At 39.7% G+C, this 25,560-nt stretch overlaps 1 protein-coding gene across 3 annotated transcripts in view; it reads right to left on the bottom strand.

The window, feature by feature from the left end:
• The window catches only part of NFX1 (nuclear transcription factor, X-box binding 1), a 74,096-nt gene that overhangs the window by 35,184 nt on the left and 13,352 nt on the right, over positions 1 to 25,560 (bottom strand). For 2 of the 3 annotated variants that reach the window (XR_004344326.1, XM_030293069.2), the window contains exons 3-9: positions 21,319 to 21,477; positions 19,170 to 19,247; positions 14,524 to 14,629; positions 11,125 to 11,196; positions 9,289 to 9,428; positions 1,507 to 1,606; positions 1,206 to 1,423 (exon numbers count right to left, since the gene is read on the bottom strand). Coding sequence is in view for 2 of the 3 variants with exons in the window: in XM_030293069.2 (XP_030148929.1) it covers positions 1,206 to 1,423; positions 1,507 to 1,606; positions 9,289 to 9,428; positions 11,125 to 11,196; positions 14,524 to 14,629; positions 19,170 to 19,247; positions 21,319 to 21,477 (873 nt within the window). In the remaining variant the exon portion in view is untranslated. The remainder of the gene's footprint in view (positions 1 to 1,205; positions 1,424 to 1,506; positions 1,607 to 9,288; positions 9,429 to 11,124; positions 11,197 to 14,523; positions 14,630 to 19,169; positions 19,248 to 21,318; positions 21,478 to 25,560) is intronic. The other variant, XM_030293070.2, reaches the window with a different exon arrangement.

Below are 25,560 nucleotides of genomic sequence, written 5' to 3'. Positions count from 1 at the left end.
TCGGAAACAGGCTCCAGGCTCTGAGCCATCAGCCCAGAGCCCGACGCGGGGCTCGAACTCACGGACCGCGAGATCGTGACCTGGCTGAAGTCGGACGCTTAACCGACTGCGCCACCCAGGCAGGCACCCCTGAAATCTCTATTTTTGATAAACATGGAAACCAAACCTAAAGATTCTAGCTTTGCTGCAGTTATAGGAACACCTCTGTAGGCACAAACTCAGTTGCCTACATCCATTCTTCTAAACACACAGCCTTTGAACACTCACCCAGGATAGAAGGTGCCAAGTCATTGCAAAACTATACCAGCACCTCCCCCAAGGAATGCCTCAGAATGTCTCAGAACTCAGACTATTACTTTATAGCTAATTCAAACAAATTTCTTCTGGTTTCTATATCCAAGTAATCAGAAGCCACACGTCAGAAGAAAGGGAGAGTCACTAATGCTAAAAGCATTGCCAGGAAAATAAACAACCGAAAGCTTTAACAAGTAGATAAACAATTCAAACTGCACACTAGTGTGGGGAAACTGCCTGAGAAACCTCAGCAGGCCCCGAGGGCACCAGTGTACCCAGCAGGATACGACAACTGAGGTTCAGGAAAATGATGACTCTGGGTCAACAAAGGGGAAAAACTTATCTTCAATAAACTCTATTTAAAGAAAGAAGAAAATGTGAATTTTAGAAAACTGTCCATCCAAAGTGATGCTCAAGAGGTGTTACTCCTCAACTATATGGGAAAATTAGCTACAGAAAATGTATTTCTTGAGTGACCCAAATGGCTAAAGTTTTATTGTACTTAGAATTTTAGTTCTTAAACATCTGACCCAGTTATTTAACATGTTCCTATTACATGAAAATGCCTTTAAACACTCACTGAACCCTGGATTAGTAAAAGGATAGATCGTGTCCATACTAGTGTAGGCTAAGAGAAATCATAACCCCCTCATGGGATAATATCTCACAACTGTCCTGAGTTAGCAATAAAATACCCAAAGCAGAAGGAGAGATCACTTGGGTAAATGTGAGTTTTCACATTTTGAAATTTTTGAGGAGGAAAGAAAAAGTACCCACACAAATTTGATCATTAATATTTTTAAAAGCCTCTGATATTATAACTAAAATTTAACACTATTCTCCTTATAAAGTCACTGCTGCCAAACACTTCCACTCATATTTTTAAAGACAACTTTATGCCTACTAGTTACCTAAGGAACCACATGGCAGAGGCTTGCCGCACACTTTTCCACATGAAGGGACAGGATCCATGCATGTTTTCCGACCACTACTTCCAAGTTCTAGCAATTGGCTGAGAGGAGTTTGGCCACAAGGGCAACAGCGCACCAGCTGGGGGAGCCGTGGGCATGGCTGGCAGGGCTGAGGGTGGCACACTTGAGAACACGTATGGTTCCCACATTTCAAGTCCCTGTTAGGAAAAACAACAGACTATTACATAATTGTTGCATAAAATACAGCTTTATTCTAACTGAGAAAAACATAAAACCTTACTTGCCACATATCTTTAAACAGCCAAAGTCACCAAATCCATCAGACTTTCCTACATCTGTTCCACATAACACGTCTCGGGAAGTGTTGCCACAGTAGCATACTTGAGGACACAATTTAAAAAAAAACAAAGGTTAGTAACCTGCATGGGTTCTTAAAAATTTTCCAAACAATCTATAAGAAAGCACAAAATGCTACTCATTAATGTCGATCAGACCTGATGCAGAAATAAATGTGGCATATATAGCAGCTCTAAGACCCACCTGAGAAGCTTTAGCACAGAAGTAAAAAAGGCCTTGTAAGACTGTTGATATCCCATGGTGCCTCTGCAGCGCATCCCCAAAGCAGCATTAAAGTGAAGCAATTCTCTAAATTTAGAGGCTACTATCCGGCCCATGAGGCCATAGCTGAGAGCCATTTACTGTGTGGCTCCCTGGGGTCGTCTGGAGATGTTACAGAAGATGGAAACTAAGCTGGTGATAGTCGTGGAGGAGTTGATGACTAAATCATTCCCATCTTCACTTCAAGCCAAGCAGCAGAGATTTAGTACTTTATATACTGGGGCTCACAGAAAATGCTTGGAAAAACTCTCTACTGCTAAAAAGGAATAAAAAAACTGGTACAATATAAAATCTTCAATAATTTGTATTCTATTGTTGAATTTGAAGTAATCATGTTTAAGAATTGATGGGGCGCCTGGGTGGCGCAGTCGGTTAAGCGTCCGACTTCAGCCAGGTCACGATCTCGCGGTCTGTGAGTTCGAGCCCCACGTCGGGCTCTGGGCTGATGGCTCAGAGCCTGGAGCCTGTTTCCGATTCTGTGTCTCCCTCTCTCTCTGCCCCTCCCCCGTTCATGCTCTGTCTCTCTCTGTCCCAAAAATAAATAAACGTTGAAAAAAAAAAATTAAAAAAAGAATTGATACTGAGTAAGAAGTTCAAACAATTCAAGAGTTTTATTTGCTAGATAAAGAACCCAGCCTAACTTCTATAGATTTCCCAATGGGTTCAAGAAATAATGAATTCTAATATGCCTACATTGGTAAAAGTAGAGGGTGAACCCAATCACTATAAATTTGTGACAGAACATCAGACTTCAGGCCCTAACTTAATTGCTCCTTTAAATGACTTCCATGGTCAGGAGATGCTCTTTACAGTTAATTCTGTGTGGTTTTAGAGATGTTTCTTATTAATCATCATTAACGTCTTGCAAAATTTAGATCCCTTTATTATTTAAGGCCAAGAACTTCATACGTAAAAAAGAATATTTTAGTGATAGCCTCCGTCCTATGTCCATGGCTCTTTGTGGTGTTAGCAAAAAGCATTTATTGGGACTTTATAAAAATTGTAAACATTTTGAAATAAAAAATATGTTTTTAGATGCATTAATTAAATATGTTAATTAAATATAGCCTACAAACAACAACAACAAAAGAAGTAATGAGTTTCTTTATTTCTTGAGGGCAGGAATAAATATGTTTAAGGAGTTATGCTTCTGATGTATTAAAATGTAACAAAGTCTGATAAGAATTAATTTTCATCAACTTATATAATTTTTCTAAGTGTCATTTTACATTTTCTTTTTTTTCTTTTTTTTTTTTAAGATATTTTATTTATTTTTGAGACAGACAGAGACAGAGCATGAGCAGGGGAGGGGCAGAGAGAGAGGGAGACACAGAATCTGAAGCAGGCTCCAGGCTCTGAGCTGTCAGCACAGAGCCCGATGCGGGGCTCAAACTCACAGACTGTGAGATCATGACCTGAGCCGAAGTCGGCCGCTCAACCGACTGAGCCACCCAGGCGCCCCTCATTTTACATTTTCAATTTACAATGAAAATTTATCTTGGGGAGCCTGGGTGGCTCAGACGGTTAAGTGTCCGACTTCAGTTCAGGTCATGATCTCACAGTTCATGAGTTTGAGCCCCTTATCAGGCTCTGTGCTCACAGCTCAGAGCCTAGAGCCTGTTTTAGATTCTGTGTCTCCTTCTCTCTCTGCCCCTCCACTTCTCATGCTCTTTCTCTCTAAAGAATAAATAAACATTAAAAAAATTTTTTTAGGGGCGCCTGGGTGGTTTAGTTGGATGAAAGTCTGACTTCGGCTCAGGTCATGATCTTGCGGTTTGTGAGTTCAAGCCCCGCGTCAGGCTTTGTGCTGACAGCTCAGAGCCTGGATCCTACTTCCAATCTGTGTATCCCCCCCCACCCTCTCTCTGCCCCTCTCCCGCTCATACTCTCTCTCTCTCTCTCTAAATAATAAATAAACATTAATTTTTTTTTTCAACGTTTTTATTTATTTTTGGGACAGAGAGAGACAGAGCATGAACGGGGGAGGGACAGAGAGAGAGGGAGACACAGAATCGGAAACAGGCTCCAGGCTCTGAGCCCTCAGCCCAGAGCCCGACGCGGGGCTCGAACTCACGGACCGCGAGATCGTGACCTGGCTGAAGTCGGACGCTTAACCGACTGCGCCACCCAGGCGCCCCAAACATTAAAAAAATTTTTTAATAAATTTTTTTAATAAAAAAATTTTTTTAAAAGATAGTGAAAATTTATCTCATTAAAATCAATCTATGCAAATATGCCTGACCCTACATAATAAATGCAGACCAAAAGATTTCAATTTAGAAATCCTGCAGACCTAATGATGCTTTCCTTCTTTCTCAGTACAACTTAGATATCTACTTACACAGAAAAATCAACATTAGAATAAGTGTAACATTATAAAAACATCAAATCATAAAATCACGTATTTAGTAAAAATTAAAATAAATATTTCTAACTAAACATGAGACATAATGTTTGTAAAATAAAACACTGTATTGAACAGACCAAAAACTTTCAATGAGAAGAGGGAAAGCCTCAAATCAATGAAGACATAACCAAGACTCTTGATTTTTAAAATCTACTTTCCACCTTCTAGTAAGTACATGTGCAGTTTCATCTTCGGTTCTAAAATTGATTCACTTATCCAATAAAAACTTATTGGATGAATTAATATAGACGTAGGAAACACAACCAACATTTATGAAATCAATGAATTCGTAAACAAACCCTAGTAACTGGGAATTTCTGCAAGCGGGCTTTTCTTTCCTAAGTTTCTGCTCAGACAGAACAGAGACTTTTTTTTTTTTTTTTTGGAGGTATGAGCAGACAGCTGTGAACAAAAGAATCAAGGGTCAGAAATAAACCCACACCTATATGGCCAATTCACTTATAAAAAAGGAGGCAAGAATATATAATGAGTAGAAGACAGTCTTTTTAGTAAATGGTGCTAGAAAAATCAAACAGTTATATGCAAAAGAATGACACTGGACCATTTTCTTATATCACACATAAAAATAACCTCAGACTGGATTAAAGACATAAATGAGAGACCTGAAACCATTAAACTCCTAAAAGGAAACACAGGCAGTAATCTCTTGGACACTGCCCTAAGCAACATATTTATGGATAGGTTTCCTCAGGAAAGGGAGATAAAAGCAAAAATAAACTACTGGGATTACATCAAATAAAAAGCTTTTGCAGGCACCTGGGTGACTCAGTAGGTTAAGCGTCTGACTTCTGCGCAGGTAATAATCTCACAGTCCATGAGTTCAAGCCCCACGTGAGGTTCTGTGCAGACAGCTCAGAGCCTGTAGCCTGCTTCAGATACTGTGTCTCCCTCTCTCTCTGCTTCTCCCCTGCTAGTGCTCTCTCTCTCTCTCTCAAAAATAAAATTAAAACAAAACCAAACAAAAAAAAACCACAACCTTTTGCACAGCAAAGGAAACCATCAATGAAACAAAAAGGCAACCTAAGGAATAGGAGAAGATATATGCAAATGAGATGCCTAATGAGGAGTTAATATCCAAAATATATAAAGAATTTATGCAATTTGGGGCGCCTGGGTGGCTCAGTCGGTTAAGCATCTGACTTCGGATCAGGTCATGATCTTGTGGTCCATGAGTTCAAGACCCGTGTCAGGCTCTGTGCTGACAAGTCAGAGCCTGGGGCCTGCTTCAGATTCTGCATCTCCCTCTCTCTCTGCCCCTCCCCTGCTTGTGCTCAGTCTCTCTTGCTCTCAAAAATAAGTAAGCATTAAAAAAAATTTTTTTTAAAGAAATAACAAACATTGAGGAGGATGTAGAGAAAGAGGAACCCTTGTGCAATGCAGGTAGAAATAGAATTTGGTGCAACCACTGTGGAAAACAGTATGGAGGTTCCTCAAAAAATTAAAAACATAAATACCATGATCCAGCAATTCCACAACTAAGTATTTACCCAAAGAAAACAAAAACACTAATTCGAGAAGATACATGCACCTTATGCTTGTTGCAGCATTATTTGCAATAGCCAAGATATGGAAACAACCCAAGAATCCATCAACAGATGAATGGATAAAGATGTGGTATATATATATACAATGGCATATTACTTAGTCATAAAAAAGAATGAGACATTGCCATTTACAACTATATAGATGGACCTCTCTAGGGTATTGTGTTAAGTGAAATAAGTCTAACAGAGAAGGACAAATACCATATGATTTCACTTATATGTGAATCTAAAGAACAAACGAATAAACAAGCAAACAAAGAAACCCCAAGACTCTTAAATACAGAGAACAAACTGACAGTTGCCACAGGGAGGTGAGTGAGGGATGGATGAAATAGATGAAGGGGATTAAGAGGTACAGACTGCCAGTTACAAGTCAAAGAGATGAAAAGTACAGCACAGAGAATACAGTCAATAATACTATAATAACATTATATGGTGACAGTGACTGCACTTATTGTGGAGAACACTGAGTCAAATGAGTATGTTGAAACTAATGAGTATGTGAAACTAATATGACACTGTATGTTAATTATAATTCAATTAAAACCACAAAAGAATCAAAGGTCAGAAAACTGTGACAATAAAAACAAAATGGAGGGGCGCCTGGGTGGCTCAGTCAGTTAGCATCCAACTTTGGCTCAGGTCATGATCTCACTGCTCGTGAGTTCGAGCCCCACATTGCGCTCTGTGCTAACAGCTTGGAGCCTGGAGCCTGCTTCAGATTCTGTCTCTGTCTCTCTGCACCTCCCCTGCTCGCTCTGTGTCTCTGTCTCTCTCTCTCAAATATAAAATAAAAACCAAAAAAATTAAAAACCAAAAAAGCCAAAATGGAGCCCCTGGTCAATTAGGGAATAATCGGAGTACAATACTAAAAAGCCCCACTATGCTTAGGCACAAGAGACAGCAATATGAGCTGGTGACAGAAGACTTGGATGGAGTCACCGTTGGCTTAAGAATATGGAACCAGAGGAGTCTGGAAGGTCTCTGCTGCCAGCTTTAGCCTATTCAGCATTTTTATCAACACATGAATGAACCCCCAGAAGGAATGCTTATTAAATCTCTAGATAAGGCTGAAAGGGATCCTAGGAGAATTACAAATAGAGAAGAGAAACAAACTGTACTCATGGCCATAACAGTCCCCTAGATATTTACTGTGGACAAACAAAAAGCCTTCCACTGTGTTTGAAAAATCAACTACACAGCAACACAAAGGCAGAGACGGGAATCCATACAAATTTGTACAAAAAAGATCTGGTTGAATAGGTGAGTAAAAGCACAATATGAATTAAGAACTATAAATGGTCCACATCAAAGGGACTCTCACACCACAATCTATATTGTTAAGACCAAACTGCCAGCATATACTTAACTCCTGCCTTATCTCAAAATGGATTTGAGGCAACACGTAAGAATATATGAAATATAACAAAAGAACATAAAATTAAAGATGTGAAAAGTGGAACAATGGTAGAGACATAGAAAAAAATCATAGCTTAAAAAGAAATACACTATAAAGACAAACATTAGGTCAGTCATACGAGGCTTCTAAGATAAAAAGATCAATAGTCTTTGAGGAAAAACAACCAGTCTTGGAACTAAAGCCAGACAGGAATTTCTCCCAGGAGGACCCATAAAGAGAAATTGAGTATTACATGGCACAGTTCCTTACATGAAATTCTTACAGTACACAACACAAAACATTTCATAGGGCTGTTACTTATTTTAGGTGCCAACACAGATCAACAGCATCACACCAAGGTAAAATTTAATAAAATAAAATTCTATAGGGCATCAATACACTGTAGCCTGGGATCCCTGCAGATCAGGGACTATTGTAAAAACAGAGGAATCACACAGTATGTGTTTCTTTGTGACTTGTTTCTTTCCCTTAGCATAGTGTTTGGGAGGTTCATCTACTTCATAGCATGTATTGATACTACATTCTTTTCATGGATGAGTAATAATCCAATGTATGGTCATACCACATTTGTTTATCCATTCCTCAAGTGACAGTCATTTGAATTGCTTCCATATTTTGACTACGATGACTAGTACCGCTATGCACATGCATTTACAAGTTTTTTTGTGGACATATATTTCCATCTCTTTTGCATATGTGCCCAGGAATGGAATTACTGGGTCATATGATAAAATTCTACATTTAACCTTTTAAGAAAATGCCAGACTGTTTTCTAAAGTGGTTATACTATATTACTTACTGTGGTTTTAACTTACATTTCCTTAGTATTTAAAGGTGTTAAGCACCTTTTGTGTGTTTGTTGGCTATTTATAGGTTTCCTTTTACGAAGTATCTGTTCAAGTCTTTTGCTCATTGTTTAAGTTGTTCATCTTTTTTATAGGTACTTTTTTTTTAATTTTTTTTTTAACGTTTATTTATTTTTGAGACAGAGAGGGACAGAGCATGAATAGGGGATGGGCAGAGAGAGAGAGGGAGACACAGAATCTGAAACAGGCTCCAGGCTCTGAGCTGTCAGCACAGAGCCCGATGCGGGGCTTGAATTCACGGACCGTGAGATCATGACCTGAGCCGAAGTCGGACGCTTAACCACTGAGCCACCCAGGCGCCCCATTGTTCATCTTTAATTACTTTGTAAGAGTACTTCAAAATTTCTGGATACAATATGCAATTGATTTATTCATTTTCTTAATGGTATCTTCTGATGAAGAGAAGCTTTTAATTTTGATAAAGTTCAATGTATCAATTTTTTTCTTTTATGGTTAGTATTTTTGTTGTTCTGTCCAAGAAATCTTTACCTAACCCCAAAGTCATGAAAATATTCTCTTATAGTTTATTCTGGAAGCTTTATGTTTCTGGGTTTTACATTTAAGTCTGTGATCCATGTAGAATTAATTTTGTGAAAAGAGTAAATTAGGGGTTGAGGTTTGTTTTTTCTTATGTATACATCCAGTTGTTCTAGCAACATCTGTAAAAAGACTTCTTTTCCCATTGAATTAACTTAACATTGTGGTTGAAAATCAACTAACTGTATATATGTGGGTCTGTTTCTAGACTTTAGTCTCTTCCATGCATCTAGTAGTCTACCTTTAACAGCAACAACTCAATGTCACGATTACTGGAACTTTAAATGTCTTGAAATCAGATAGTTTAATCCTTTCAAGTTCATTCTTTTCAAGATTTTTTTGGCCTTTCTAGATCCTTTACAGTTACTTTTTATTTATTTATTTTTTTAATTTCCCAAGTAGTTATTTTTAAACAGCATTTTAAAATCTACTGTTCAAATTCTACAGGACAATGACCTATAGTGGTATTGTGCAACTAAACTAATGAAAACCATCTAAGCATTAATTTATCTCCAATTCTTCCTACCCAAGGTACAATGCTAGAGGCCTTGTGACTATAGGTGTGAATCAATCCATGTCATCAACACAACTATAAATAAGGTTCTAGAAAAGTACACAAGTATTGCTAGTTGGTGTGCCCACCACTTACCCTGGTTCAATATGATCCGACAAGGCTGGCACTGACCCCCATGACATAGCTCAGCACAATGGTGCTGACCACAATTCAAAAGATTCTCACATGGATTGGAACAGTGGACTGAAACAGCCTGACCACAGCGAACTGTGTGCCTGGAAAGAAAACAGATGTAAAGGCAGAATTAGTCAACACTGGACAAGTTCCTGTTGGATAGCTAAACAACAAAGCACAAACTTCCTCCCCAAAACTATGAAACCTTTCTCTTGGCCCCATTTTCCCACTCTTCTGTTTCCATCCTCCAGTCTTATTTCCTCAATCACTCTCTTCTTCTCCACTCTTTCTTTTCTCCTGCTTTGTTTTCCTTATTTCCCACCCTGCCTTTCTCTCTCCCCTATATTCTGACCAGTGAAGTGAAGTTCCTCTCTGTGGATTTCTTCTGAGTTCCCACGAGGTAGGGGAACTCCCCCTCCCAGGCAGGAGGGGAAGAGCCTGGAGCTCCTACAATGTCTTACAGATGGAGGTAGGAAAGTTGCAGGGTGGGTGGGGTAGTTATAATGTACATACTCAGATTGGAAGTACAATGGTATTCTCCTGGAACCCAGTACTCTGGCATTTTATGCAGTTATAATACTTAAGGACATACTGTATGTGACTTTGATTTCAGATGGGAAAATCATTCTGGCTTTGTTCTAATGAGCACCTTAATTTTGCTGACTTATTGGCTACAGAAGGATATGAGATCAGTGCTTTTAGACAACTGTCTTCAGGTCTCTTGCAGGGTAATGGTTTAGAGCTTGGAGTCTACTCTCCTGCAAGGAGTTTAAGTTATTTATTTTGAGAGAGAGAGAGAAAGAGGGTGAGTGAGAGAGGTGCAGAAAGAGGGAGAGAGAGAATCCCAAGCAGGCTCTGTGCTGACAGCACAGAGCTCGACACAGGGCTCAATCCCATGAACCATGAGATCATGACCTGAGCCAAACCAAGAATCGGACACTTAACCAACTGAGCCACCCTGGTGCCCCAACAAAAAGAGTTGTATTCTGTCCCCTACTTTGTTTTAAAAAGTCACTGTTATATACACAAATAATCAGTTTCAGGGCTCAGCATCATGTCTAATAAAACTCCTGGAAGTGAACACTATTATTTCTATTTTATAAGAAAAATGAGGCTTAAGCAACTTGCCCATGTCAATAACCAATTAGTGGCAGAGCCTAGATCTGACCTGGTCTTTCTGACCCAGAGCTCTTGCATGTGACTCTCAGGCTGCATTACTATCCTTTTAAGTTCAGTAAATGCTAAACAAATGAGATTCACTGAAAATTGGCTGAATCCCATTTTGTCTTGTGGTTCAGAAATCATTTCAGGGTCTTACTGGGCCTCAGAGACCTTCCATAACTACCACTGATCCTTGCCCTGATGATGGAGAACTTGTTATTATAATGAAAAGAGGGTGGGCTCTGGGGTCACTTATTCTTTCATTCAACAATATTCACTGAAAACCTCCTAGATGTCAGATATTATGCTAGGTACAGGTAAATGGCCCCTGTGTCCTGAACCTTAACAAGCCTGGGTTCAATCCTGGTTCTTTCACCCACTAGAGAGGTTAAGAAAAAAGTCCTTGTCACCTCGGCATTTCACCTGAAATGGGCAATCTCACCATGCATATAACTTCTTAATCACTTATAAGACTGCAAAACAGGATTGGGCCAGCAGAACAAACTACTTTTTACAAAAAAGTACTATTTACGCTTATCACTTATTTATATGTACCTACTAATTCTTAATTTAGAAATTCACAGATAAATCATCAATGTAGAGACTGAAGTCTTTAGAGTACAGTTCTAACTTTACCTTGTCCGTCCACATTCACATGTTTTAGTCATAAAGGCAGGGCAGGGTGGGCAAGGTCCTGGATGGCAGAGACTAAAAGAGAAGGGCTTAGATGAATAAATCATACTCATGTATCCAAACCTGAACAAAGCTGCTCCTACTGGGTCTTATTGTGAATGTGGCAACAAATAAACCTACTACAAAATGTTTTAGCCTTTGTCTAAAGTTGATTAAACTATTTAAACAAAGATACCAACAATGTTTTCATATAGAAGGAACTGATGGCATTATCATCTTAGAATATTTAACGAGAAAAATAGAGCCCAAGTCAAAATACTGGTTTTATTTGGGTCTGACAAAGATGACATGTCCATAGATGGTCTTAGCCCACTTAGTGAGATGTGTAGGAATAAAAATAGCTTGCCACTCAGATGAATGGCAGAATGGGCGATGGAATCTCTTAGAAGATCAGAACCTGAGTGAAGCAATAAAGCATAAATCCAGTAGGTCCATGAGAAGTACAGACATTTATATCAGCTAGTATATAATCAGGTGATGGGCTAACAATGGGATCGGTGAAAAGAAGGCTGACATGAGGGAAGGCATGCTGGTAAGTAATGCAAAGAGAGAACAAAGGAAAAAGGGATTCATGGAAAGAACTGGAATTAGAGATATGCGATAGGTCAGAATTAGACTTCTGAACAGAATGCTTCTTCTAGGAGTGATGATATAAAGAAACCAAAAAAATTAGAAAATGGAATTTATATATTCAAATAGATACTATTCTCTTCAAAAGAGATACCCTGGTAACTTACACACTAATTTAGAAATACAACCATTTAAGAAATATTTTGGGAACTTCTTTGGAAACGTTTGTGGGGGTCATTCTATGTGATGGCAAATCACAATCCTTTGGGAATTATAGGCCAATTACAACCAAGTTTAATAAATCAAGTCGGTAAAAGAATTTGGTATAAAAAACCAGGTGTGCCTATACAGTGGCCTGGCTGGATTTTTTAATATGACTCCTACACCCGCTCTGATAATTTTTAAATAAGTTTTAAACACTATAAACAATCCAGGAACAAGTGCCTAATTTTCTAGGGTGACCCATTTCAACAGACAGAATCCACATGAGACTTAAACTTAAGCATTTCTTTAAAGATGACTATTATCATTCAACAGTTATATTTCACATGATATGCTGCAACCCTGTCAGGTGAAATGATTTTCATGGCTGCACATTTAAATAACGTTAAACTGACAAGATACATTGCTGGTCAGGTGTGGATGACTCCAGGTTATTTCAAATATCCCTCAGACCTAGACTCAATCCCAGGTGTGTGTGTGTGTGTGTGTGTGTGTGTGTGTGTGTGTGTGTGTTAAAGTTCATTCATTTTTGAGAGAGACAGCAGGGGAGGGATAGAGAGAGAGAGACGGAGACAGAGAATCCCCCAAGCAGGATCCACACAGCCAGTGCAGAGCCTGACTTGGGGCTCGATCCCACAAACCACGAGATCATGACCTAAGCCAAAATCAAGAGTCAAACACCTAACCAAATCAGCCACCCAGGCGCCCCTCAATCCCAGGATTTTATAACCTTTAGAGCAGTGGTTCACAACACTGGCTCTTTATTAGAATCATAGAGAAAGACCCACCCCCCCAAAGACTGATTCAATTGCTACAAGGTAGAGACAGGGCACTGGTGTTTTAAAATGCTCCTTAATGACTCTAATGTGTAAAGAGGGTTGAGAATAACTCCTCCAGAGAATTTTATAATCTATGAAACAACCCAAAATAGAGACACAAAGGGGCCAACTGTGGCTTCTGAGTCCTGATACATATAAATGAGAGAAACTCAATGTTTTCTTTTGAAAGGAAGGTGCTGTCAGGGAATAGGATTTGGCAACCTCTAGGGGCCTGACAGAAGGAACAGGACAGCTGTCAAGAGAAGGATTTCCAAAGCCACAAAAGAGCAAGTTTTAGGGACTCCTTTCCCTTCAGCCATGGTATTGACCACCTGATCTGCATCACTTTTGATGTTTTCTGGTAGTCATGACAGGGCCATTTCTGCTAAAGGCTTCAGAATGATAGTTCATGCAGAGGGTTAACTTATTATTATTGAATTTACTTAAAATGCCAACTGAGGGATGGAAGAGTTTAAACAGATAAGTCCCTGGGTTCTGAGGAAGGACCTATGGAAGCAGTAAAAGAAGAAGAGGGGCCAACTACCTGGCAGGTAGCAGGCCAAGCTGCGTAGCCCCATCTGGACAGCTCTCCCACCACAGACAATTCCCCAGCATCACCCCCACATCTTAACCACAATGCCTCTGGCCCAACATTTATCCCTGCTCCAAGTAGCAGAAGTACCAAGATAATAGTTTGATGTCTGTTTTACTCTTAGATTTGGGTAATAAAAGCAAGTTACCATTACCTGACCATTTACCATGTGCCAGACTCTGTACCAAGCCTCTTAGATGCATTGAATTAATATTCATAGACATCTATAAGTGTTGTTGCTCATATCATTACTATTTTACAGATGCAGAAAATGAAGCTTAAAGAAGTAACTTATCCAAGGTCATACAACTGTTGAGTGACTTGAACCCAGGAATTAAAAATTTGTCTTAAGTTAAAGCTGTAGAATTTTGTCATTTGTAACTGATCAACTGTTAGTATTAGGTATTCCTCTTATTATTTACTTATTAAAAACATTTTTTAAAATATTTATTTATTTTGAAAGAGAGAAAGAGAGCACACATGAGGGTGGGAGGGGCAGAGAGAGAGGGAGAAGGAGAGAATCCCAAGCAGGCTCTGGACTGTCAGCAGAGGCTGACATGGGGCTCTATCTCACAAACTGTGAGACCATGACCCGAGCCGAAATCAAGAGTTGGATGCTTAATCAACTGAGCCACCCAAGCACTCCTATTCCTCTTATTACTAAAAAGCTGACTGGATATATTGTCAAGTTGGCTACTTATTGTACAGAAGGGATTCACATCCTAAAAACACTGTGCAACAGGACTTCTGCAAACAGAAGTTTGTCCTATATACTCTTCTGGACCTGGATATCATGGGGGAATATTTCTTCTTAGAAGCCAGCAGTATAATGTAGTGGTAGGAGCACTGGCTTTGGAAATCCCAGCTCCACCATGTCTTAGCACTATGACCTTGGACAAGAGGCTTGGCCTTGCTGAGCCTCATCAGTAAAATGGAGATGATAAATATCTATACATCACTGGACTGTTATAAGGATTTGATGAGTTAACTCTTGCAGAGTGGCTGGCACAGTGTAAGTGCTTAGCAAATGGTACCATATTGCCCTTCACCCCACCCTGTTACATGGTAACCACCAGATACATAGAGTCAGAGCCACAAGCAAAGTGTATCTACCCCCAGAGGTCTCGTGTTCCAACTTACAGGTTACAGGAATGTGGACAGTCCTGGCCGGGCTGTTTCTTTCTACAAACCTCACCACAACTATGTGGAATTTCATTTCTGCTCCATTCCGGATTCTTTACCTTGCCTAAAACATATCAGATCAGAGAGTCAATGGTATAAACTTCAACTGCATCCTAGAGTTTAATGAAACAGTACAATATAGCTAGACAGCATGAAACTTCAGTATGGTTTCCATTAGTCTGACAAACACATGATCCCACATCCTAAAATTTAAAAAATGACTATAATGCTAATCATCAAAACCTTCACTAAGTATGATAAATCCTAAAAGATTTAGGAAAAGAGAAATAAAAAAGAGAAATAAAAAGTCACTTTTACTTATGAAAATGCCACTTTGACTAATGGACACATTTAATCTAAAATTAAAAAAACACTACAAGATCTATTTTTTGTAAATGGGCCCTTGAATGTATATGGGAATATCTGCTGTAAGGATCAGAAAGAAGAAATAAGGGATGAGAACAATGGGGTGGCAGATGGGGAAGGAGCAGGAAGAGATAGAAAGGACATAAATTCCCTGTACAGTAAGAAATTGCCAATTCTAAAGCTATGAGGTAAGCATAAAAGGGCAATAATTTATAATTAGTGTCACTTTGCAAATCTTTAGTAAATATCTTTCATGAACTTTGCACAGACGCAGGAAGAGTAAAACTGAGGCACAGGACTCCTCCATGCCCTTGAGGAACTCATCCTTACTTGGGCAATTTACACCCTAAATTGATGGCCTGCTCCCAGTCTTTGGCCTCTGCTTTTCTATCTTGTTTCTTTCAGAAATATTCATGTTGAGAGGTTCAATACACCTAAAGGCCCATGATTCCCAATACTACACTTTCTTCTTTTCTTTCCCCCAAATCTGTATTTTCTGCATTGTCCTAAATCCTCAGTTCCAGCCATCCCTGTCCAACCATCTGCCAAACATCCCTGCTTGGGGTGTCACAGTCACCCCAAACTGTCTACATTTACAACCAAAGTTAGCATCTTCCCTCTTAAACCCCTTTCTGTGTTCCCTATTTCTATCAGTGATATCATCACCATTGGAGTCAAACTCAAAAACTAGAGTCATCCCTGACTCCTCTTTTTCTTCCCATATTCTTTTTTTTAATGTATATTTTTGAGAAAGAGAGAGCTGCAGAGTGCAAGTGGGGGAGAAGCAGAGAGAGAGGGAGACACAGAATCTGAAGCAGGCTCCAGGCTCTGAGCTGTCAGCACAGAGCCCGACACGGGGCTCAAACTCGTCAGTCATGAGATCATGACCTGAGCCGAAGTCGGACACTTAACCGACTGAGCCACCCAGGAGTCCCCCTTTCCACATTCTACTTAATCTTCTCAATTTCCGTACATAGTGTGCCTCACCTCATCTCCCCTGCTACTTCTCCTCTTGCCTCTCTGTTAGCCAGAACCTCACCTTCAGACTATTAGAAAAGCTTCCCTGCCTCTGTACTTTTTTGCTCCAATACAGTGGCCTGGTTTTCCCCTACCATCTTTCAATGGCTCAACCTCTTTTCCCTGACTCTAAATGATGTCTTATTTTTCTTCTTCCTGCCAGGGTTCTGCATTAGACACTTTTTACCCCTTACCCTTTCATCCACTAGGGTCTCTACTACTCTCAAATGCAACTATCATCCCCGAGTCCTGATCTCTCTTTAAATATATATTTTTTTAATTTTTAAAAAATGTTCATTTATTTTTGAGTGAGAGAGACAGAGTGCAAGCAGGGCAGGGGCAGAGACAGAGAGAGACAGAATCCAAAGCAGGCTCCAGGCTCTGAGCTATCAACACAGAACCTGATGCGGGCCTCGAACACACACACCATGAGATCATGACCTGAGCCGAAGTCAGCCACTTAACTGACAGCCACCCAGGTGCCCCTTAAATATTCTTAACTCCTTGTTGGACACCTCTCACTGGATGTGCTGTTCACTCCTCCAACTCAACATTTCTAAACTGAACTCACTGTCCCATCAGTACTGGTTCTCTTGACCTCCCCTTTTCTGTCCTTGGTATCATCATTTCCAAAATGATACTTCAGAGCCACATTTGGGTTCTTCCCTTTCCCATTGCTTTTCCCATTCCCCTTTCCTTTCCTATTGCTGTTAATTCCTGTTTACTTTGAAATCCTCCTTTCTGCCCCACTCTAACACCCACTGTAGACTTATTATTCTTCATCTGGGTTCTTACAAGTCCCCAAAATGTTTAGGCTCCCAAATTCTCTATTCACTCCCACCAGACTAATCTTCATAAAGAATCACATTGATGCCCTTGGTGGCCTCCCACAGCCTGAAAAATGAAATCCCTACATGTAAGCCTGACATCAAGAAGTCAGCCCTGACCTTTCTAGTCATTTCCCACATCTCTGCCTTCACAGATCCTGCTCCATAACCACTGACTCTCCCTTCTGAAAAAAAGTCTTATTTTTAAACTTCTGCTTAAGCTATTCTCTTCAACAAATCTTTTCTCCTACGAAAATTTTACATATTTTCAAGCCCAGTTGAATTCTATCTCCTTTTTAAGGATTCCCTTAATCATATAGCCCAACATCATAATTCACGCCAAAGATCTCCCACAGCACCTTGGACTTATAGAACATAAAGTTAATTGTGTCTTAGCTCTTAGACTGTAAGCTCTGGGAAGTTAATAAACAGTTTTAGTCCCCTCTGTTTCTTCATAGTGCTTGCTGCATTAATAAGTGCTCAATAAAGTATGTTAATGGTCTCCTGAAAGAACTAAGTGAGGCAAAGTCATTAGGTAAAATAAGGCCATTATTTGTATTCCCACACCATTTTACCTTGCTCAGATCATCCTGACCTCCACCCCACATTCTTCTACCTTCTTAGGGTCTCATATCTACTTTGTCGGTGAAGGTAAAGATTTTTCATTCCACTGTGGTGCGTTATGTTTAAAATTCCTTTAGGAGTGCCTGGGTGGCTCAGTAGGTTGTTAAGCCTCTGGTTTTTGGCTCAGGTCATGATCTCACAGTTCATGAATTCGAGCCCCACGTTGGGGTCTGTGCCGACTGCTCAGAGCCTGGAGCCTGCTTTGGATTCTCTGTCTCCCTCTTTCTCTGCCCCTCCCCAACTCGTGCTCTGTCTCTGTTTATCTAAGATAAACTTAAAAAAAAATTTTTTTAATCCTTTAAAATAAGGTAATTAAGCCTTGGTATTGGTCCTATTTGCACAGTTTTACATGGATGTCTCGCTTCCAGTTTCATGTTGCCTTTCTTTCTTTCTTTCTTTTTTTTTAAAATTTTTATTTTAAGTAGGCTCCATGCCCAACATGGGGCTTGAACTCATGACCCTGAGATCAAGAGTTGCATGCTCTACTGACTGAGCCAGCCAGGCATTTCTCACATTGCCTTTCCAATAGTACATTCCAAAATATTCATTCCTTCAACAAATATTATTTTATTATCTCTTAAGGTTCAAATTTTGGCAATAAAACATACCAGACCAGCAGATTCCAAATAAAAGAGTGGCCAAAGTGAAGAAGGCATAAGAAAGCGAGGCCTCCTTTGGAAGAGAATGTGGTCAGAACTTGAATGGATAAGGAGTCAGTGACAAGGATTTAAAGAAAATATGAGGAAGAACATTCTATATAGGTGAGTTCACCAAGAGATTTAGTCTAGAAGTTGATGAGCTGATAGTCAATGGCCAATTCTTTGTGAAAGCTGCTATTTAAATAATGGGAAAAAAGAAATACCAACAAATTAAAGTATACAGAAATAAATAGGAAGTACTAGTTATTTCAAAAAAAGGAATGGTCAAAATAAGGGTTGTTGTGCTACCAAAAAGGTTAAGAACTTCTAAATCAGCCCTGGATTTGGTCAGGAAGGGGTTACTGATGACTTCTGAATAGTTTCAGCAAGGTGACGAGGAAAGAAGCAAAAATGCAATGGTTCAAGAAGGGAGACAGATGGTTAAGAAGCAAAATTTGCAAAATCAATAACCAGATGAAGGTCAGCCATTAAAAGACAGGGAGGGAAGAAAAAAAAATAACAAAAAAAAGACATGCAGAAAATAGACTAGCAATAGGAATGGCTTCTGGATTGCAGGAAGTTTTTACTAACACATAGGGGAATTGAGTTATTCAAAAACAGGAAGAAGTATTCCACAAAGAGGGAGAATAGAGTTTGTAATGCTGGTTTATAGAAAATCTTGCTTTACTATAAAGACCCCAATGACTGATTTCTTGGATTAAAATAAAATACATTTCAACACTACTCTTTTCTCATAGGGGTCAAATCTAGAATATCAAAGCTGTAACAGTTAAGGGAGTCCATGTCTATACCTGCCTCTACCATCTGGTCAGCTCTGGTCTAAAGCTAAGATCAAGGAGACTAGCGCTACAGCTCAGAAGTAGTATGCGCCTGGTGGGCACTATGAGAAGGCCCATGTCCAGAACGGCCTGCCAAGAGTACAAAGGCCTGGGTGGGACTCCAGCTGTGTGATAGACTACATGCAGATGATGTGTGTAGACTCCTGTAACTTTGAAGTCTTATGAGTATTAGTAACTTCTAAAACATATCTGGTACCTCACTTCTTCTGGGCTGGAAAATGAGTTACAATGCATGAAATGGAAGAGACTCAAGTGAAAGCAAAAAAACTCACCACAGAAACAGGTGTAAGTATTAGGAACATGTGCAGAAACATTCTGACAGGCAGGGCACCTCCAACCACTCTGGCCATCTGTTAAGAAAAATAAGAGGAAACCAAAATAACTTCCTTACAAAAGCACATGTAATTTTTAAAAACTTTAATCTAACGGAAGTCATAATATTGAAGCAACAGTAGTTGTTTCATGTTATCAAATCAGGCATTTAAGAAACAAAATCAGGGTGTCTGGGTGGCTCAGTCAGTTGAGAGTCCGACTTCAGCTCAGGTCATGTGATCTCATAGCTTGTGAATTAGAGCCCCGCATTGGGCTTGCTACTCTCAGCATGGAGCCAGCTTCGGATCCTCTGTCTCCGCCCCACCATCCCGCTCCCCCCCCCCCCCCCCGCTCATGCTCTCTCTCTCTCTCAAAAATGAATAAATATTAAAAAGAAACAAAATCAAAATACTGAATGCTTTGCTTAAATACTGCATTTGGGCTTATATTTATAAGGACTTTAGATACGGTAATCAAATGGGTATCCATTTTTTTTAATGTCAATTGAGATATAATTGACATATAGCCCTGTTTTGTTTTTTTTTTTTAATTTTTTTTTTAACGTTTATTTATTTTTGAGACAGAGAGAGACAGCATGAACGGGGGAGGGTCAGAGAGAGGGAGACACAGAATCCGAAACAGGCTCCAGGCTCTGAGCTGTCAGCACAGAGCCTGACACGGGGCTCGAACTCACAGACCGTGAGATCATGACCTGAGCCGAAGTTGGCCGCTTAACTGATTGAGCCACCCAGGCGCCCCACATATAGCCCTGTTTAAGATATACAACATGTTGATTTGATACATTTATATACTATAATATGATTACCATCATAGCATTACCTAATACCTGTATCATTTCACATAATTATCATTTCATTATGTGGTAGAAATGTAGCACTATTTTTTTTTAACTTTAAAAATTTTTTATTTATTTATCTATCTATTTATTTATTTATGAAGGAGAGAGAGACAGAGCGTGAACAGGGGAGGGGCAGAGAGAATGGGAGACACAAAATCCAAAGCAGGCTCCAGGCTCCGAGCCGTCAGCATAGAGCCTGATGTGGGCTTGAACTCACGAACCGCGAGATCACGACCTAAGCTGAAGTCAGACACTTAACTGACTGAGCCACCCAGACACCCTACCCTTTTTTAAGCCATACTTTTAGTATTAAGGTAAACATTATCTAAATCTTGGCTTGAGAAAAAAAGATAAAATATTTGAGTACATGCAGGAAAACCCAGATATCTTTTTTTTTTTATTAGATTTTATTTTTAAGTAATCTCTATATACCACATGGGGCTTGAACCCACAACCCCTGCAATCAAGAGCTGTATGGTCTACTGACTGAGCCAGCCAGGTACCTCGAGATGTCTTAAATTATAGAAGAGTCACAAATCAGAAAACATGTTATTAACACATTTACACTATCCACAAATAGCAGTATACTTTGGGAAAAACCCACAAAATACTATGGAGAAGATCTGTTAAAGATAATGCAACTTTAACACCCTAGGGGTAAATTAAACCACTGCTTCCAAAACAAAACAAAACAAAAGAAAACAAAACCCAACAACTGCTTTCTATAAATTTTCTAAAGCAAACTATACAGGAAATGTTTTCTATATTTGCTACTTGGATAAGTTTTCAGTTAATGTGACTGATTTTGTTCTATTCCAAATATATTTTAATATTGTTATGTTAGCTGGTTTTAAAAATGTCTTTCCTTTTTTAAAATTTTATTTTTTAAGTAAGCTCTCCACCCAACATTGGGCTTGAACTCATGATCCCAGGATCAAGAGTTGCATGCTCTACCGACTAAGCCAGCCAAGCACTCCTTAGCCATTTAAGATCTATAGCTTAATACTGGTCATCTGAAACATGTTCAAGGCAACATAGCAGATAAAATATTCAAGAGGAATTAAATAGCTAGGTTAAAGGGTCGCCTGGCTGGCTCAGTCGGTGGAGCATGTGACTCTTGATCGTGAAGCTGTAAGTTCGAGCCCCATATTGGATGTACTTAAAAATAAAACCTTAAAAAAAAAAGGGCTAAGTTTTAAACCTGAATATATCAAATAAGTGAGAATATTCAGAAGAGAGAAATGACTGACCTGCTTGAGAGGCTGGAGACCTTGCCCATTTCTTTATGCAGTTCAAATGAAACACATGATAACAGCTCTGACAACTCCACACTGGCGCTGTGACGCGAACCAATTCACAGCACACCATACACTCATATTTTTCTGTAGTTAGCTGTTCAATTAGAGAACCTGTTTAAAAAACCAAACAAATTAATTCAAACATAGAAAAACGTTCCTTACTTTAGTCAACCAAGGATGAGAAAGGGATTTGAGAGAAGAATCCAAACAGAGAGGTTTTAAGTATCTTGTCTGATTCTGAGTAAGGTAGTTGTTCAGTGTTTGGGGCCAAGAAAGAATAGGAATATACTGAGGGAGAAGACTTAGGAAGTAGACATTCAGGTGGGGATTCCCAAAACTGAGGAAACATTCCCAAGAAACTGCTCAGGAACCGATGGAGTATCCAAATGCCCCTCATGACACAGTTTAAGAAGCCAATGCATTGCAGCACCTTACCTTGCCTCCTCTGAATCTGATCCAGATCCATGGATTCAGGCTAGGAAGGGGCTCATGAAGGTGCAGTGGTCAGCTGAAAGAAACCTAAGCCTGAACAGGTTCCAAGAACCCAGGGTGGTAACATCTCTCCTAGCAGTTGCCATGAAAGCCTTCAGTTGATCTACTCAACAAAGGTATTATTGGTGTTTACCACAACCCTATGGTAGGGTTACTAGACTAAAGGAGACACAGAACTTGGCTTCAGAAGCCCAATATCTGCTGAGAGAGAGCAGTATCATGGAATCCTCCTACATGTTTTCCTTAATACCATCACCCACTTCCAGACTTTTCCTTAAACATGATCTCAGCAAAGCCTTTCTAGATCCCAAGTATAGTCAGGTGCTCTTGGAGAGGTGTGTGTGTGTGTGTGTGTGTGTGTGTGTGTGTGTGTGTAAGAGAGAGAGAGAGAGAGAGAGAGAGAGAGAGAGAGAAAGAGAGAGAGAATTTCTTTTTCAGTCCATATTTTTAGCATTTACTTCATAACACTATTTTATTTGTTATCAGGTCCAAATAGGTTATAAGAATAAAATAACTAACCTTGAATGCACCATGCCAAGTGCTGTGCTAAAGCACTTTATGCATAAAGTGCACAAGGAGGGGAGGGACAGAGGGAGAGAGAGAGAATCCCAAGCAGGTTCCATGCTCAGCGCAGAGCCCAACGTGGGACTTAGTCCCACAACCCTGGGATCATGACCTGAGCTGAAACCAAGAGTCTGACACTCAACTGACTGAGCCACCAGGCACTCCACAAATTTGCTTTTTTTTTTTTTTTTTTTTACCGTTTATTTATTTTTGAGACAGAGAGAGACAGAGCATGAACAGGGGAGGGTCAGAGAGAGGGAGACACAGAATCCGAAACAGGCTCCAGGCTCTGAGCTGGCAGCACAGAGCCCAACGCGGGGCTCGAACTCACGGACGGTGAGATCGTGACCTGAGCCGAAGTCGGCCGCTTAACCGACGGAGCCACCCAGGCGCCCCTCCACAAATTTGCATTTTAATCACTCCATAATTTTAGCTCTCTTCAGATTACTTTGTCCGATTTAACGTCAAAAGAAACATAGAACATAGGGACTTTAAGGTCTGTGAGGCAGGGCCAGAGCCTTGCTCACTGTTGTATTTCCAGTGCCTGGCCTTTAGCAGGTGCTCAGTAAATATTTATTAAATAAATGGATGAAGAAATAAATGAGTATCACCTACTCTGTTCTACAACTTCTCTCCCTTAAAAGTTTCAGTAAAGTTTCTGGGATAGTTCTTTTGCTGTCAGGAAAGTCTGGAATAAAGATTTTATGTAGCTGATAAAGGAGAATCTACTTGCTTTAAATAACATATAAACATTAACATAAAACTTAATTATATTATAAAAACTGAGGAACCAGACTTTCTTAAAAGCAGGAATACCCTATCTTGCATAGGTAACATCTGTGAATAACAAAGTTAATTATATTTTCTACCAGTTAGCACAGTATGTGTGGAAGATTCTTAAGGGTAAGTTAAGTAAGAGCTCATTAGAAAGTGAGATTACATTTGAGTCACTATATACAAGAGCCTGACTGGGGCAGAGGAATAGTTTGCAAGAATTACATTGGAGACACTTTTTTGTAGAAAATGCCTATTGACTATTCCAGAGCAGAACTGAGAGAGAAGTAAAGGACACAGGGGTGCCTGGAGGGCTCAGTTGGTTAAGCATCCAACTTTTGATTTTGGCTCAGGTCAGTGCAGAACCTGTTTGGGATTCTCTCCCTCTCTCTGCCCCTCCCCTGGTTGTGCTCTGTCTCTCAAAATAAATAAACAAACAACAAAAAAAGTAAAGGACACAAAAAAGTAAGTGAAGTTTGGAACATACACGAAAGCCCTATGAGAGACTATTGTTTTGATTTTTACCCTGAAGGTTGTCTTTTTATTTTACTGTTTCTCTTATTCATTAAGTTTATGGCTTGTTAATAAATAATTATTGTTTTATATGTGATGTTTCTAAATCTAGCCACAGTGAAATTGACCACTAGGATGCACACACATATAGTGGTGTGGGAACAACTGCCAACTTTGAGTAACCCACAAAGCTCTACCAAGCCCTTTCTAAAGGCTGTCTCTCTCATATCCCATGTTCAATCTGACAGTAAATCCTTCTGGCTCTACCTTCAAAATAGATCCAGAATCCAACCCCTTATTAGTATGGCCCAAACCACTATCCGTTCACCTGGGATTATTAAAATGGCCTCCTAACTAGTCTCCCCTATTTCTGTCCTTGCTCTACTTGTCTATTCTCAACACAGCAGCCGGAGGGAGCCTGTTAAAATGCAAATTAGATGATGCCACTCATGCCCTGAACTTGCCAATGGTTCCTCCATCACATGCTTGTAAAAGCCAAAGTCCTTACGATGGCCTTCATCACTTCTGGGTCCTTATGGCTATTCTTCCTTCCCTCTGAGAACACAATGGCTGCCTTCCTAGCCCCAGACTGGCAGGCATATTTCTGCCTGAGGATCTTTACAGTTTGTTGTTCCCTCTGCCTAGAATACTTTTCCCTAGACATCAACATAGCTCAGTCCCTTAGTGCCTTCAGGTGTTTACTCAAAATGTGATCTTCACAATGAGGCAGTCTCTGGCCATACTTTAAAAACTTGAAACCCACTTCCTCAACATTCCCTATCTATTTTCCATACTATTTATTTTTTCTCCACACCACTTGAACCTTATAGATCATATATTTTACTTATTTCACCTTACTTATGTCCTAACTCTGTACATAGAATGTACACTCCCTCAAGGGCTGAGGTTTTTACCTATAGCGCTGCCTGGGACATAGTGAGCACTCAATAATACTTGTATGAATGGGGGCGCCTGGGTGGCTCAGTTGGTTAAGCAACCGACTTCAGCTCAGGTCATGATCTCACACTCCATGAGATCCAGCCCCGCTTCAGGCTATGCTGACAGCTCAGAGCCTGAAGCCTACTTCAGATTCTGTGTCTTGCCCTCTCTCTACCCCTCCCGGCTCATGCTCCGTGTCTCTCTGTCTCTCAATAATAAATAAATGAAAAAAAAAAACTTGTATGAGTGAATGAAAAGAAAAAAAAATATAGCAAAAGGTTCCAGAAAGATCTAGAAACAGTATAATCCTTTCACTAACAATACTTCGGTTTTATCCAAACATGTTTAACATGTAAAATATGGTAGTGTCCTAGAACAGCTCTGTGCTGATCAACTATTACATTTCAGGTCCAAGGCTCTTGTCTGCTGGATGCCAGCCCTGGTCTGACCACTGGCTCTTTTTCAATCTAAACCCTCTCCCACTAGGGCTTCCCCATAATTTCTCAGCCATAACTGTGTCTACTTTATACTTCTACTTTGAGAGCATATCAGTAAAGATTATTTCCCATTGAAATAATTGGAAGAACAAAGAGACCTGATTGAAGTGTTAACTGACTACAAACTTTTCAGATGCACCAATAAATAACTTAAAAAAAAAAAAAGGTCTAAAACAATACTAATTTGAAAAATCCAAGAATACACTATGATTATGTAAAAATAATAATCATATATATATGGCATTTTAAAAAACAGATGCACAGTGAAAATATATAGGGGTAAAATAATATCTGGAATTTACTTTAAAATATATCTGCAAAAATAAAAAGGAACAGATAAAACAAATGAGAGGGGCACCTGGGTGGCTCAGTTGGTTGAGAGTCCAACTCTTGATCTCGGCTCAGGTCACGATCC

Source organism: Lynx canadensis, chromosome D4 (assembly GCF_007474595.2).
Source record: "Lynx canadensis isolate LIC74 chromosome D4, mLynCan4.pri.v2, whole genome shotgun sequence".
Lineage (NCBI taxonomy): Eukaryota > Metazoa > Chordata > Mammalia > Carnivora > Felidae > Lynx > Lynx canadensis.
Note: the sequence above shows the minus strand (reverse complement) of the source record. Positions and strands in the feature narration are given on the sequence as shown.